The 13,822-nt window shown below is 46.0% G+C and overlaps 1 protein-coding gene across 1 annotated transcript in view; it reads left to right on the plus strand.

Moving 5' to 3' along the window:
• The first annotated feature begins 6,292 nt into the window (after window positions 1-6,292).
• Window positions 6,293-13,822, plus strand: part of LOC111149076 (corin, serine peptidase) — a 247,662-nt gene continuing 240,132 nt past the window's right edge. Inside the window, exon 1 of the mRNA XM_022505983.1 lies at window positions 6,293-6,364. Within this exon, the coding sequence (XP_022361691.1) occupies window positions 6,293-6,364 (72 nt within the window). The remainder of the gene's footprint in view (window positions 6,365-13,822) is intronic.

A 13,822-nucleotide genomic window follows, 5' to 3' on the forward strand; every position in this document is an offset into this window, starting at 1 on the left:
TAGAGATAACCGTGATCCTTTCTCTTGGGGAGCTGTTAAGAAGCAGAAGAGGGCAGGCAGGAAACGGATAACTCAATAAAATAGACATCCTTTCATATGTGATAAGCGGTATTTAAAAATGAAATGGTACAGAAAGTGATTTAAAAAGGGGTGAAAGGTCACTAGCTGCTATAGATGGGGAAAGTCCCCCTGAGATGGGGACATCCGAACTGACATCCTAAATGACATCCATTTGAAGAGCTGAGGGGAAAGTCCGTGAGAGAGTGAAAGTAGCAGGTACCAAGTCTGTAAACCCCATAGACCGTGGTGAGGAGTTAGGGTTTTTTCCAGTCACAGTGGGTGGTGGTGGAAGGTTCTAAGTGGGCAGTAGTCGTGATTGTTAAGAAGACTGGCTCTGGCTGCTGGTGGAGACAAGACTGTAAGGGGCAGGGGAGGAAGGTGGGTTGGGAGGCAGCCCAGGCTACATGGGCTGCTGATGCTGGGCTCCAGCTCCCCACCACCCTTGAATGCTCTTGAATGACTGGCAGGAGTGAGGAAGCTGCAGAAATAGTTCTGTGATGAGTAGACGGGCAACGAGTGGGACAAGATAGAGGAAATAAGATCTTCAAGGTCAAAATGAAGTTCAGTTGGGCCTAAATATGTACAAATTTGTTCCGGGGGGAAAAAAGCAGTATATTTTGGCATTTTTTGCTTCAATCTGAACCAGTTAGAGAAGGACTGGAAAAGTTACCAAATAGCCACTAGGATCAACACAGATAAAATTGCGAATGTGATGGGCTTATCCTCCAACTTACTTGTGTCATTGTAAAAGGTGGATGAGCTTACTGTTTGAAATTTGTGGCATATTTATGTTGAAATTTTTAGTTCTTCAGCTTAAACTTTTAGGGATTGATCAGCACTTAGTGTTTCTATTTCAATGACTTCCACCATTCAAGTCCAAATGAAGTTCAGATAATCTGAAATAAATTGGTGTAGTCTTTGCTGAGATTGCCAGAGAAACTTTATTAAAGCAAAACATTGAAAACATTTGCTTTCCGCAAAGAAGTCTGGTGCTTGAACTTCATGGCTATGAATGTTAAAAATGTTAAACACAGATAAGTATGTTTAAAGATGTGATGTTTCAAGATGACCTAAAGCACTTTTGGCCCTTCATGTTATTTCAGATGACCCAGGTGTCTCCTCCAGCTGTTACATTTGCCCGTCCCTGGGTGTTAGAAAGTGAGGCAGGTGTTTAAGCTCTGGGGCTAGAATTGACATAGAGCAGCTCTGTCTCTTCTCTGGTCTGCCTCTGTATTGAGCGGCAGTGATTAGACCACCCTGGGCCTTAGAGTCCTCTTATAAGTTGCTGAACTGCACAGAGGGAAGAAACGCCCACTAGTGAATGTGAGGTTGGGGGGAGGAGCTGGGAACCCTCAGCTCTCCAGAAGCTCTTAGGGGTCAAGAGATCAGGCATCCACCTGGAAAACCATTCTTCTGTATTGCAGAATCTTGGTTTGTTGAGCAAGTTTAGGTCTCTTATTTGCTGTGCTTCTCCTCTTGCTAAGCTTCTTTTCAGTTAACGTGGGGGCATGTATTTATGTGGTCCTGTGAAGAATTACCTACATAGAGCCTAATTCCACAGTGCAGGTTGGTTTGAGTTAAAACACTTTTTTAAAAAAATTTTTTAAAAAGATTTTATTTATTTATTTGACAGAGATCACAAGTAGGCAGAGAGAAGGGGCGAAGCAGGCTCCCCGCTGAGCAGAGAGCCCGATGCGGGGCTCGATGCGGGGCTCCATCCCAGGACTCTGGGATCATGACCTGAGCCGAAGGCAGAGGCTTTAACCCACTGAGCCACCCAGGCAGCCCCGAGTTAAAACACTTAGAGAGAACTTCCCTTTTCACCATCATCTGGCCATCCTCTGTCTTACAATATCTTTTCCTCCTGGCACCATACCTGTCAGTGTATTATGTAGTCATTCATTGTCTCATCTTCACTAGAACGGAAGCTCCATAAGGGCAGGAGTGGGGTTTTGTTTGCTGTAATCCCAGAGTGTTCTTGCCCAGCCATGTAGTAGATTCTGGTATTAGTTTCCTCGAGCTACCATAGCGAATTACCACAAACAGAATGGCCTGGAACAATGAATTTATTCTCTCATAGTGTAGGCGGCCAGAAGTCCAAAATCAAAGTGACAGCGAGTTCGTTCATTCTGGACACTGAAAACTGTTCCATGCCTCTCTCTTAGCTTCTGGTTGTGGTCATCGGTCCTTGGCTTGTCCTTGCTTGTCGAAGTAATCACTTCCATCTCACCACCATCCTCACATGATCTCCTTCTCTGTGTCTGTGTTCTTTTCTGTCTCTTACAAGGTTACTCAGGGTCCACCCTGAGTCAATGTAATCTCATTTTAACTAATTACATCTGCAAAGACCCTATTTCCAAATGAGGAAGGTGATAATCTCAGGTTGCAAAGGGACATGAAATTTTGGGGGTGGATGGGGGTAGTATTCAGCCCAGTACAATGCTCAATATTTGATGGATGAATGAATGAATTCGCAGTGTAGTTCTAGGCTGTAAACTCCTTGGGCATTTTTCATTACTTTCTTAATAATTGTGCTGCAGAATAGAGGTTAACAGGTCAGTCTGGTTCCAGACCACTTGGGCTCCAATTCTGGTTCTGCCACTTCCTAGCTGTGAAATCTTGGGCAATTAGGGAACTTCTATGAGCCCTCAGTTTCCTCTTGTAAAATAGTGACAATAAACGTTAGCTATTATTTTGTGTCTGCAACTATTTTTTTTTAAAGATTTTATTTATTTGACACACGGAGAGAGAAATCACAAGTAGGCAGAGAGAGAGGGAAGCAGGCTCTCCGCTGAGCAGAGAGCCCGATATGGAACTCGATCCCAGGACCCTGAGATCATGACCTGAGCTGAAGGCAGAGGCTTAACCCACTGAGCCACCCAGGTACCCTGTGTCTGCAACTATTTTAAAGCACATTACGTTTTAAAAACTCTTACATAGCCGACATATTCTCATTTTACAACAGAGGAAACTACATTTGTTTCAAGAATTAAAAACTGAGAAAATAGGTAAGTCACTTTGTGAAGTACTTAGCACATAGTGCTTAGAAAATCTTAGCTATAATAATAAATGTGACTTAATCTCATAACTTTAAGAGCTCTGTTACAAACTGATTCATAAATCAGAGAAAAAGAAATCTGTTGTGAACTAGTTTTTGCCCATGCAGTCACTGTCATTGAGGGGACACTCTCCCTAGGATAGACCAGGCAGAATGCTGGCCAAAGGTAGGAGCATTTGGACAAATTGCGGTAAGGGACCCTGGTTGAGGGGAGGGGGGGAACAACACTAGGTGTGCAAGGACACTAAAAATTCCTTTGGAACTTTCACTGGGCCAATTCTTACTAACTTCATCCCAAATGGTTGCTGTGGTGTATTAGGAGGGGATTGATGTCATGGTAATATATTCAGCAAATAGAATGTCTACACAGGCTACTTTTAATATATACAGCATATTTCAGTGTGCAGATAGGGGTATGTTTTTTCCTTCTTTTAAACTAAAAAAGCTTTCTCCTCCCTGCAATAGGTAAACTTCCAGTTTGCCTGTTTCTTGCTCTTAATATCTTTAAAAAGTCAGCATGCTTAGACCTCAGCTAGAAAGGTTACGTTCTAAATTCTGTAAAGCCAGTCCCACATTTTTAAGTATCTTTCCATGGCTTATAGATGTTTACATTGGTTTAGTAGTGTATTTATTTCACTAGACTGAAAGTTCTGGGAGGGCAGGAACTCTTATTTTGTCCATGTGGCAGCTAGCAGATCCAAAACGAGTTATTAGTTGAAGGAATAACTAAATATGTTGTCGGGTAGCATCTCTGTCTTAGCCACTGCTTGCCTATTATCATCCTGGGATGCTGGCTGCTTCTTTAAAATAATCTCTTTCTTGTTCTCAAATTGCCTTCATTTGTAGTACTAAGCACTAAATAGGCCTGTAAATATGTGACCAAAGTTTGATCTGTAAAATCACCCTTTCCAGAGGTATATTCACTACCTTTAAGTTGACTTTTCCACAGATCTCTTCAAGGTTTGTATTTTTTTCTTTAAAATTATCTAATTAGTTGGATACCAGGCTAGACAATAAAAATTTCAGAAGGCTAGACATGTTTCTTGTGAAATTAAAGTATTTTAGGAAGCTAACCGATGGTTGTCACTTTAAGCTGAAAAGTAAATGTGGCAAACTTTTAAAATGGAATAATTCAAATAGGTCTTCGAAGATTACTGTGGGCCCTCTACATAGTCAGAGTATGAGACTTTTCACATTTTTATGATTTCTTACATTATAAACCTTTGTTACAAAGTAAGTAAAAATAGATGTTTACTCTTAAGCTAACAATACTTAAAAGTATTCACTCTGGCCCAATGGTAACGAGAACTAGTTGGGTTTTTTGTTTGTTTGTTTTGCTGGAAAGATGTTTAAGGAATTCTTATTTTATACCAGCAATATAAGCAGCTTTAGTTCCCAGAACATAGTATAGTGGTGGGAAAGGGACACTTGTCTACCTGCACTGGCCATCCCAAATCCACTGATGGAGACACTTTCATTTCACAGTTCCTGTAGCACCTCCACCAGAGGGCAGAAAGTGGAAGAGAAAGGAGGTGAAAGAAATTCATACTTGTCTTCAGAATGCCTGTAGAAACACCGGGGACTGAATCCCATCCTGCTTTTGCAAACTGAGTCAACTGTGGCTCAGAGCTGCTCGAGATAGACCCGGCCGAAGAATCCACTGGGCTCTCCGTTTTCAGGCCGGTGTCCCTGCACTGATGAGGACTGATGAGGCAGTATTTTTGTAATAACCCAGTCCTGCAATTACTCTACTTCTGGTCATCCCAGCTCAGCACTTGGCTAGCTTAGGCTGGCTACTTTGGCTCCCTAAGTCTTTCTCATCCCTAAAGTAAACAATAATAGTACCTCAGAAAGTGGTTGATAGAACTAAAAGAGGGAATGCATGTACGGTGCTCAGCACAAAGCTTGGCTCAGATACTAAGAGCTTAAATTTTGTGAATTATGATAAACTTGTCAGATGCTGGATTTCAAGTCCAATGTCTGGAACACTATTGTACTATACACATGCAATATTTCTTCACTTTTTCATTTCAGAAGCAAAATACTGATTTCCCCCCAATTTTACAGATGTATCCTCCCCCCAACCCAGCAATAATATTCAAGGAACAGGTGCCTGATGCATACTTTGTTGACTGTGCATGGCCCCCACCAGAAAAATGGGCATGGATTTATTCAGTGACCTCATGAGTCATCCTTGAAATTTCCATGAAGATCTTGACTGAAGTTGGATGAAAACTCATTTCTAAGAAAAATGCAATGTATTCTCCCGTCCCCTCCCCCCATACATTTGACGACTGTCTTGGGCTTCAAACCCTAAAGTAATCTTTGCCGTTGTAAATGCGTGCAGTGCCCTCCTTGACGCTGTCGGGAGAGCGGATGTTAGTGAATGACAGAAAAGGAATTGTTGGCCCCTCAGTTGCAGCCTGTGGACGCCTCCCTAGGAAATCGCCACCCAGGTTTATGGAAACAGCCTGAGGTTCTCCGGCATCGTGCAGCCTCAGCAAAGTCTCGGGCATCTTGCAAAAGCAGTTTCTTCACGTAACATGTAATAGAGGGCAAGTTTCTATTTGCCTAATGCAAATAATGCCGGCCTTCGAAACGTTAAATCTTTTTTGAGAAAACAAATTTGGCCTTTAATTGCCAGTGCCTGCAGTTATTATTATTATTATTATTATTATTATTATTATTATTTTACTTGGGTAGGCTCTGGCTAAAATAAAATGGTCTAGGGTGGGATAAGATTTGGGCGAGCCGAGAAGTAACTCTTTTGCTCCCAACTATTCTGTCTCCCATAGCCCAAACTTTCAAATCTCAGCCTTCCCTTGCTGCCCTCGCGGGGTGCTCCCCGGTGGGGTGGGGGAACCGGCAGTGCACTTGGCTTTCCCTCTGCCCCTGGAGAAGAACTTTAAATGCAAAGAGGTGGGGTTGCAGAGATCTGTCCTTAAGGCTCTGATGGGTGGGACCCAGAGACGGGAGGGAAGGGAGGGAGTGGTTCGCGGGTGGGATCTGTCGAGCAGACAAAATGTGGGGCCCCTGTCCCTTGAAGTTTAACTTGTCTCTTCCCTGAGTGAGGAGCAAGGCATCCCTAGTAGACTATCACCCCCAACCCCTGCAGGGGCACGAAGAGGAGAGAAGAGCCACCAGGATAAGAGTGGACAGAGGAAAAGGCGAGACATGTTCTCCAGGAAACAGCCCCCTGCCCTGGCTCGGGAAGAAAGCTACCGCCCAGCCCGGGCCCCGGAGCAGGTAAGACCCACCACCAAGCTCGCTTGCCCGCAAACAGGTCGGATGACCTCTCAGTCCGGGTGAATTCAAGGTCAACCCCTCCCTCCCCTACGCCCTCGTCCCTCCGTGCCACCTTCCTCCCCCGACGTCGGTGAGCTTCGGCTTCCCAGCCCGGCGCTGAGCTCCCTGCAACCAGTCCTCGGGCGCATGATGCTCCAGGGGTCTCTGAGCGTCCGCGACTCTAGCAGGGTCATGGGCAGAGTTTCCTTCAGCGTCAGAGCTGGGTCGGTCCGGAGACCCCGCTCTCCTCGGCAGGGGCGTCGCCACGTCTGCTACAGAGTCCCTCCTCGGCCGGGCGCCCTGCACGCAGTGAGTGGACTGGGGGACGCGCGGGCGCCCGGGGAGGCTGCCGCGGGAGCCTTCGCGACCAGCCCCTCGGGGGTCCCCCGCTTCTCCGCTGAGCCAGCGTCGCGGACGCGCGACCTGTGCGAGCACTGCGCAGCAGCCCGGCAGGCCCCAGACGTAAGCGCCCCCAGCCCGCTTTCCAGCTGCGCGCGTCTCGGTCTCCGTCCGTCTCACAGCCCGGACTCGCGCTCGCTTCCCCGGTGCCGAGCTGGGACCTGGAGCTCACTGCCCATTCTGAGCATTGGGCACCCATAACCGGTCCCGCTCGCAGCGTGCCAGGAACTCCCGCGCCCCCAGAGCGCAAACTTTGTCTCTGGCGCAAATCAGCCAGGGCACCCCGGGCGCCAGCCTCCGAGGGGCGCAGGTTCAGAGCTGCGCCGGGTTTGGCGGCCCCGATCGTGTCCTGGAAAGGGAACGCGCTGCCCCTAGCTCGGGAGAGGAAAGGTAGGGAAGAGCATCGCGGACGGTCCTCACCGGCCTGAGTCCCAGGAATAGGGTCTGATTTGCGACTGCGCTGCTTTTGCGGTGACAGAAGGGTCCCGGCGACCGCTCACGGCCGCTCGGTTCGGCCTGCACGGAGTCCCTCTCTGCGGCGGGCACTCTGAGGGCTGAGCGGGCAAGAGGAAGGTGGTGTCGCGTCGGATCCTGTGGGGACTCTTCCCCTGCTCCCGTGGCGGGCGCCCGTCTCCTAGTGCCACCGGCTCGGGGCGGGTGGATGGCGGTGCAGGCGCTTTTAGCGCTGCTGGTCATTGCCAGCCTGAGCCCCGGGCGCTGCGAGCTCATCAGGACAGCGGCGGGCTAGGCATTCCCAGGGAAGCTGTCCTCGCAGTTCAGAAAGTGGGGCTTTCCTCCTGCGGGAAGCCTCTAAGAACAATGCACGAAGCCTCATTCTTGTAAAAGGCTAAGGCGGCTTCTATACGCATTGTAGTTTGTAGGGGTTTTTTGTTTTTGTTTTGTAAAGTAATTTACTGATGGAAACAAAACTGCAAAGGAATGTCTGACTACTAACAGAAGGGGAGCCAAGTCAGGATCGTTGTCCAACAACACACGTTTTAGCTGAAGGTGTTGAAATTAAAGATGCTGCAAAACATTAGTTTTTGGCACATCCTGGAGAGAATGTGAAGAAACACTGCATTTTTTTAAAGTCATAAAATCAATTTTTTGTTAGTCACAATACATTCACCTGCCTTTCTGTGCTATTTGGTCCCCAGTAGTTTTGTTTGTGATATGCTAAAAATTAGTCCCCAAACCAGATTCCTGGGGATTGACAGGTTAAACTAAAGATCTGTGTAGACATGTATGAGAGTGGGGCAGAGCAGCCAGGTTTTCCATAAAATCCTTACCAGGACACCGGGAGTTGCACTATGATGAACTATTCTCAGAGTTATTTGGGTGGGAAATCTCATAAATCCCAAAACCCCAAGATGCTGCAAAGCTTTATTTAAGAGAAGGGGCATCTTCCCAGAAAGTTCCTTGCAGGATAGGCTTACAACTACGATGATGAAAACCTCTATTAATCTTCCAGGAGGTTAAATTAAGAGACAAATAATAATTGCCTCATTCATCTCATGGAGTGTATTTCCAGGCATAGTGAAACTTTTTTTTTTAAAGAAGATGCATAATTAACTCCATCAGAAACCTTCCTCTTAATGCTGCAGTAATCTTAATAGTATTAGTCTGGAAGGCATCAGTGCTTCTACCACACACACCAGCTGGGGTTTCATTTTGGAAAAACCACCTTTCCCACCAGGCCTTCATCTGGGTTTCAGAACTTGCTGGCTCTATTTTCCTTCAAGCCCCTCAGTTGCCCTTCGCCATTGTTGGGGGGCAGACAGGAAGGAGGTTGGGGGAGAAGCTGAGCAGCCTGTTATCTTCAGATAGTTAGCATTGTCACCCTCTAAAATCTGTATTTTCAGATCTCCGTACTTAGTGAGGTACTCGGTTACTCATTTTTCCTCTTTCCCTCACCTCTAGCCTCCCTTGACATAAAGACCTAAAGTCTTAGGGCTTTTGGGTTGCTGAGTGTCTTACTGCTGGGGAATGGGAGCTCTTTGAAGACCAGGAAAGTGGCAATACAGAATTTTCCTGAAGGGATCCAAGGGAGAAGGGTTTATTTCACGTGACACTGACCTTAATAAGTTATTTGACAAGCATGCGTCCATGTATCCTGTTTGTCCCATCAGGGTTTGGAAAATAGGGCTGGTTGGCTTGAGTACACTGACCTGTATGGAATACTAGATCCACAGGAAGCACTCAGGCAACCTCCAGACTATTCCATGAAATCTACTCAGACACACGCATGTGCACACAGACACACGTGCGTGCTTTTGTGTTTTAGACTGTTCAATGAGGGTAGCAAAGAAAGAAGTCGCAAGAATGAAAGATGCTGTTAGTTTGTGTGCCTTGGAGAGGAGAGTATGGAGTCTGGTATCTAAGCTAAATTCAAATCTCTGGCTGTAACCCTTAAAAGTGACAAGGCTCTGGGCAAGTCAGATGCTGCTGTTGAACCCTAATGTCCTTATCCAGCAAATGGGGAGAATATTTCTAACCATTTATAAGAATGCTGTGAGGATTAAGGAAATGAGTAAGTCCTAGAAATACTATCCATACTATTGGTCTCCCTAACCTATTGTTTTTTTTTTTAAAGATTTTGTTTATTTATTTGAGAGAGAGACAGTGAGAGAGAGTATGAGTGAGGAGAAGGTCAGAGAGAGAAGCAGACTCCCCGTGAAGTTGGGAGCCCAATGCGGGACTCGATCCCGGGACTCCAGGATCATGACCTGAGCCAAAGGCAGTCGTCCAACCAACTGAGCCACCCAGGCATCCCATAACCTATTGTTATTTACAGAACTGGTCTCATCTCAGACTCAATGAGTCTACGCCAGACTTCTCTCCACAGCCCTGCTTCTGTGAGTTTAAAGCTGTGCTCTCCAATTGAGCATTTGCTGGTCACACACTGTTACTTAAAATTAATGTCATTATTTGAATTCATCAAAATTAAATCCAATTAAAAATTCATTTCTGTTCTTCAGTCTCACTAGACACTTTGACCAATGATTACCATATTATGTCAATAGAACATTGTTTTCAAGGCAGAATGTCCTCTGGAACTTTCTTTTACTTGAGTGATAATTTAATGAGGCTCTTGGATGATACAGGTTTTCTGTCCGGTGCCTCCTTTTGCCTCTTTTCTTCCCAAGGAGTGGTTTTGTACTGCTAAGTCACTTCTGTTTTGCTGGCATTTCTCACACTGCTGGGGCATTCGTTGAATGGTAAATGACTAGATCCCTTTATAAATCAGTCAACGAGTGTGAATTAGCCACGGAGTCCTTGGGCGTTCTCCCCTCAGCCTTGATGATTTTTGCTAATGTATCATTCTTCTCCCTCACAATGAGCTTTATGGCTGATGGTTTTCCTAGTTTTAGAGCAGAAAGTCTAATCTAATAGAGGGAGGCTCCTCTTTGTCCCTTGTGCCCTGACGTGTTGATTTTTGACAAGAATGACCATACTGGAAGACTAGGTTTCTATGTTTGCATCAAATCCACTGAAAGTTCAATTTATTCAGATTTGAAACTAGCACCTCCGCCTTATTCTGTAGGACCCAGTCCTGAACCTATCACCATTTGACAGGCTATTTATTTTCCCTCTTTATGTTGATTGTTTTCTCTGTCCTCCTGCTCTCAGGGAGAAGCTTCTCATATTCCCTTCTCAGGGAATATCTTTTCAGGCAGAGATATTTCTGTGTTTTTGTTCATGGCTAGAAGAACGCTTGGTACATAGTTGGTACTTATTAATTATTTGTGAATGGATGACTGTGGCGTATTTAGAACTAGGTAGGATGGGTAGATGCTGTATTAGGTTCCAAGAGCTCTATAACAAATAACTACAAACTGCGTGGCTTAACACACCAGAAATTTATTCACTCAAGTCCAGAATCAAAATGTCAGCAGGGCCATGTCCCTTGAAGGTTCTATGGAAGAATCCGTCCTCCCTTCTTCCTAGCTTCTGGTGGTTGCTGGCAATGCTCGGCATTCCTTGGCTTGTAGCTCCGTCACTCCAGATTCTGCATTCCTAGTCCTTCCCTGCATTTCAGTTTTCTTTCCTCTTATTATAAGGACATCATATTTGGTTTAGGGCTAAATCTAATTCAGTATGACCTCACCCTAAATAAGCACAAAGGCAAGACCCTATTTCCAAAAAAAGGGTCACATTCTGAGATTCCAATGGACATGAGTTTCAGGAGACACGGTTCAAACCAGTACAGATGCAGATAAGTATCCTTTCCCTGTCTGGATTCCTAACCCCCTAGAGGCTGATTTTGTTTCTGGGACTTTGCTAAACCTGCTTTATGCCAAATATAGTTCACGATGTTGGTTATTCTTACAGACAAATAATCACGTGCAAGATGGGGAGATTAGGTCTGCTTCCCACGTGGGCAGGCGTGGAATACATGGGATGGGTCATCTCTGATTGCTGGAACCGCTGCCCCTTCCTGAACCTGTTGCTATTTCCAGCCCTGTCGCTAGCATCGACTTCTTTGTCTTTGCTCAAATAGAGCCACTGTTGTCCTAGAGCACTGGCTGGTCTGCCTCATCCCTGAGCATTCTGCAGCAGTGTTTGCTCAGCTCAGAGCTCTGCTGAAGGGTGCCCATAAATTATGTTTTTCACTCAGCCTGCTGGCAGTTGCCTCCATCCGCTCACCTCCCAGCAGCTGTTTGAGTGTTCTCCTGCGGTACATTTCTGCATGTCCTCGCCATCACAGCTGGTGGTGACAAGCGCGGTATCAGTGCTTGATGGGCTGGTTGGAGACACAGGGTGGTCCTCTAGGCGAGCCCTCTTGCCATTCAGTTATCAGTGCTGCAACTCTGCTGGCAGCTCAGGAGGACACCTGTGGGGAAAGGCCAGGCATCCAACAGTGTGGCTGAGGAATTGGGCAGAAAATATAGCAGGGGAATGGCAAAGAACGTTTTGGTGCTACTCGTTGTAGTCAGCCCAGGACCCCTTCGAGCCTTTAGGCTGAAAGTGTCTGAAGAACACCTTTTATTTCCAGCAGTTGGGAGATTTTTATAGAAAGGTCTTTATGCAGCTGAGAAAGGGAACCCTGTCACTCTCCAAAGCCATGAGGTCATTCTGAAAAAGTGTCACAGGAGCATAGTAAATGTTGATAGCTCCAGGAAATCTTAATGTGGAGCTTCCCTGAACTCCCATGAGCAGCGAAAAATCTCTATAAACCATTCCATGTGAATTTTTGTGGCTAGGGCACCATAACATCCTGAGAGTCATGTACCAGACCTGAATAACTTCAACTTAAGAGAATCAGCCACACAGCCAGGACAAAGGGAAGAATAGATTTGCTCACAAACATTCCTCTGCCAGGCACAGTACTAGGCTTTGGGGTTCACCTGTGGACAAAACACAAAGGTTCAGGCATGTGTGGAGCTTAGCTTCTAACTAATCAGTGAACACAGAATCAGGAGTGCAGGGAAGAGAGATAACTATTTAAGTAGTATGAGTCCCTTTGCCTCCATTCTGACTAGTGCCAGGGAGAGAGCCCAGTGGTAGGGAACCCATGGTTCATTTCGGAACACCAGTGTCTTTCTATGTAGCCGACTTGCAGTCCTCTGTGTGGTCCTGTGTTTAAAGCTTTGTGCCTTCTTGTCCTCTACCCCAAGCCAGTTAATTCTTCTAGTACTCAACCGATGAGCCTGTTCCGTCTCTGGACAAACTGACTGTATGGGGTTGATGGACAGAAGGTGCCTTGGTCTCCAGTGTGGTGCTTTCCTTAAGGATTTGCAAGGATTATTTTGATTCTCACCTTTGCGGGTCTATTTCAGGGCCCCATCCTGCAAGCAAGATGACACTCCTCTGTAGTGTGGTTTGGAGATCAAAGCTGTATTATTTTGCTTAATCTATTTCTCTGTGATCATTCAGAACAATTTTGCCCAAGTGGAACAAACACAGGACATCACAAATGGGAGTTCTAGTCTTCATCTGACCCTAAGTTGCTCTGAGACTACAGAAGTCAGCCTGTTTGATCCCAGTGTCCTCACAGGTAAAATGAGGTAATTGGACGAGATACTCTCCAAGGTTTCTAGATCTAAAAGCTGAAGTGTTAATGCAGCAGAGAAAAGGAGCAGTGCGTTGTACCCTTTTTTTCTTTCTTTCCCTCCTCTCGAAAGTGCTATTTGGGGAAGAGTTATCCTGGTGGACCTTAATGTCTGCTTCTCTCTTTGTGGGTCTTTTTGCTTATTCTTCTTACGGTGACCTCTGCCGAAGTACAGAATTTTCCATTCATCCCCAGACTGATCAGATGAAATCTGATCACCAGAGCCTAGATTTGTCTAGCGGTACCTTTTCTGACTATAAGTCAAAGCCAAGCACTTCACCAACGCATGTGACTTATGGGTGGTGGGAAGAATGGGGTGAGACTGTCATGGGGGCTGGGGTCTTCCAGTAGATGGCCCAGGATCAAGCTGGGGGCCAGGTATGCCTCTGGGCATAGCCGAGGAGCAGTTTGACACAGGAGAAAAATCATTTTCCTAAATGGCTAAGTAGGAACCCCCCCCCCCCATATTCTGTTAAGAAACAAAAAATAATAAAAATGTGTTCAGAGTAGTAAAGGAACCGACTTCTTAGGGGAAAAGGAAGAATTGTTGGATCTCTGAAATCTAGGAAGCCTGGTTATAAAATAACTCGGGAAGTAGAGTGAGCCTGATTAAACCATTAAACCCAAGCCGGGGAAGTAGGCTCACGCAGTCCTGGGTGCTCAGGCATGCCGACCTGACTCATCATTTAGCTGCTGGTGCCTCCAGCAAGTACATTGCCCTCCGCTCGGTTTCCTTCTCTGAACAGTGGAAACAGGATCCCTCATGAGAGGGTTGTGAATAAGGAGTCAGTAAAATAATGTTTTGTGGAGATGCTTTGTAAGAATACAAGTTGCTAGGGGGCTTCTGGGGGGCTCAGTTGTTAAGTGTCTGCCTTTGGCTCAGGTCATGATACCAGGGTCCTAGGATCGAGCCCTGCATCAGGCTCCTTCCTCAATGGGAAGCCTGCTTCTCGCTCTCCCACTCCCCC

The sequence above is a fragment of the Enhydra lutris genome, unplaced genomic scaffold (genome assembly GCF_002288905.1).
Source record: "Enhydra lutris kenyoni isolate GAN:26980312 unplaced genomic scaffold, ASM228890v2 scaffoldscaffold21, whole genome shotgun sequence".
NCBI classification, from domain to species: Eukaryota; Metazoa; Chordata; class Mammalia; order Carnivora; family Mustelidae; genus Enhydra; species Enhydra lutris.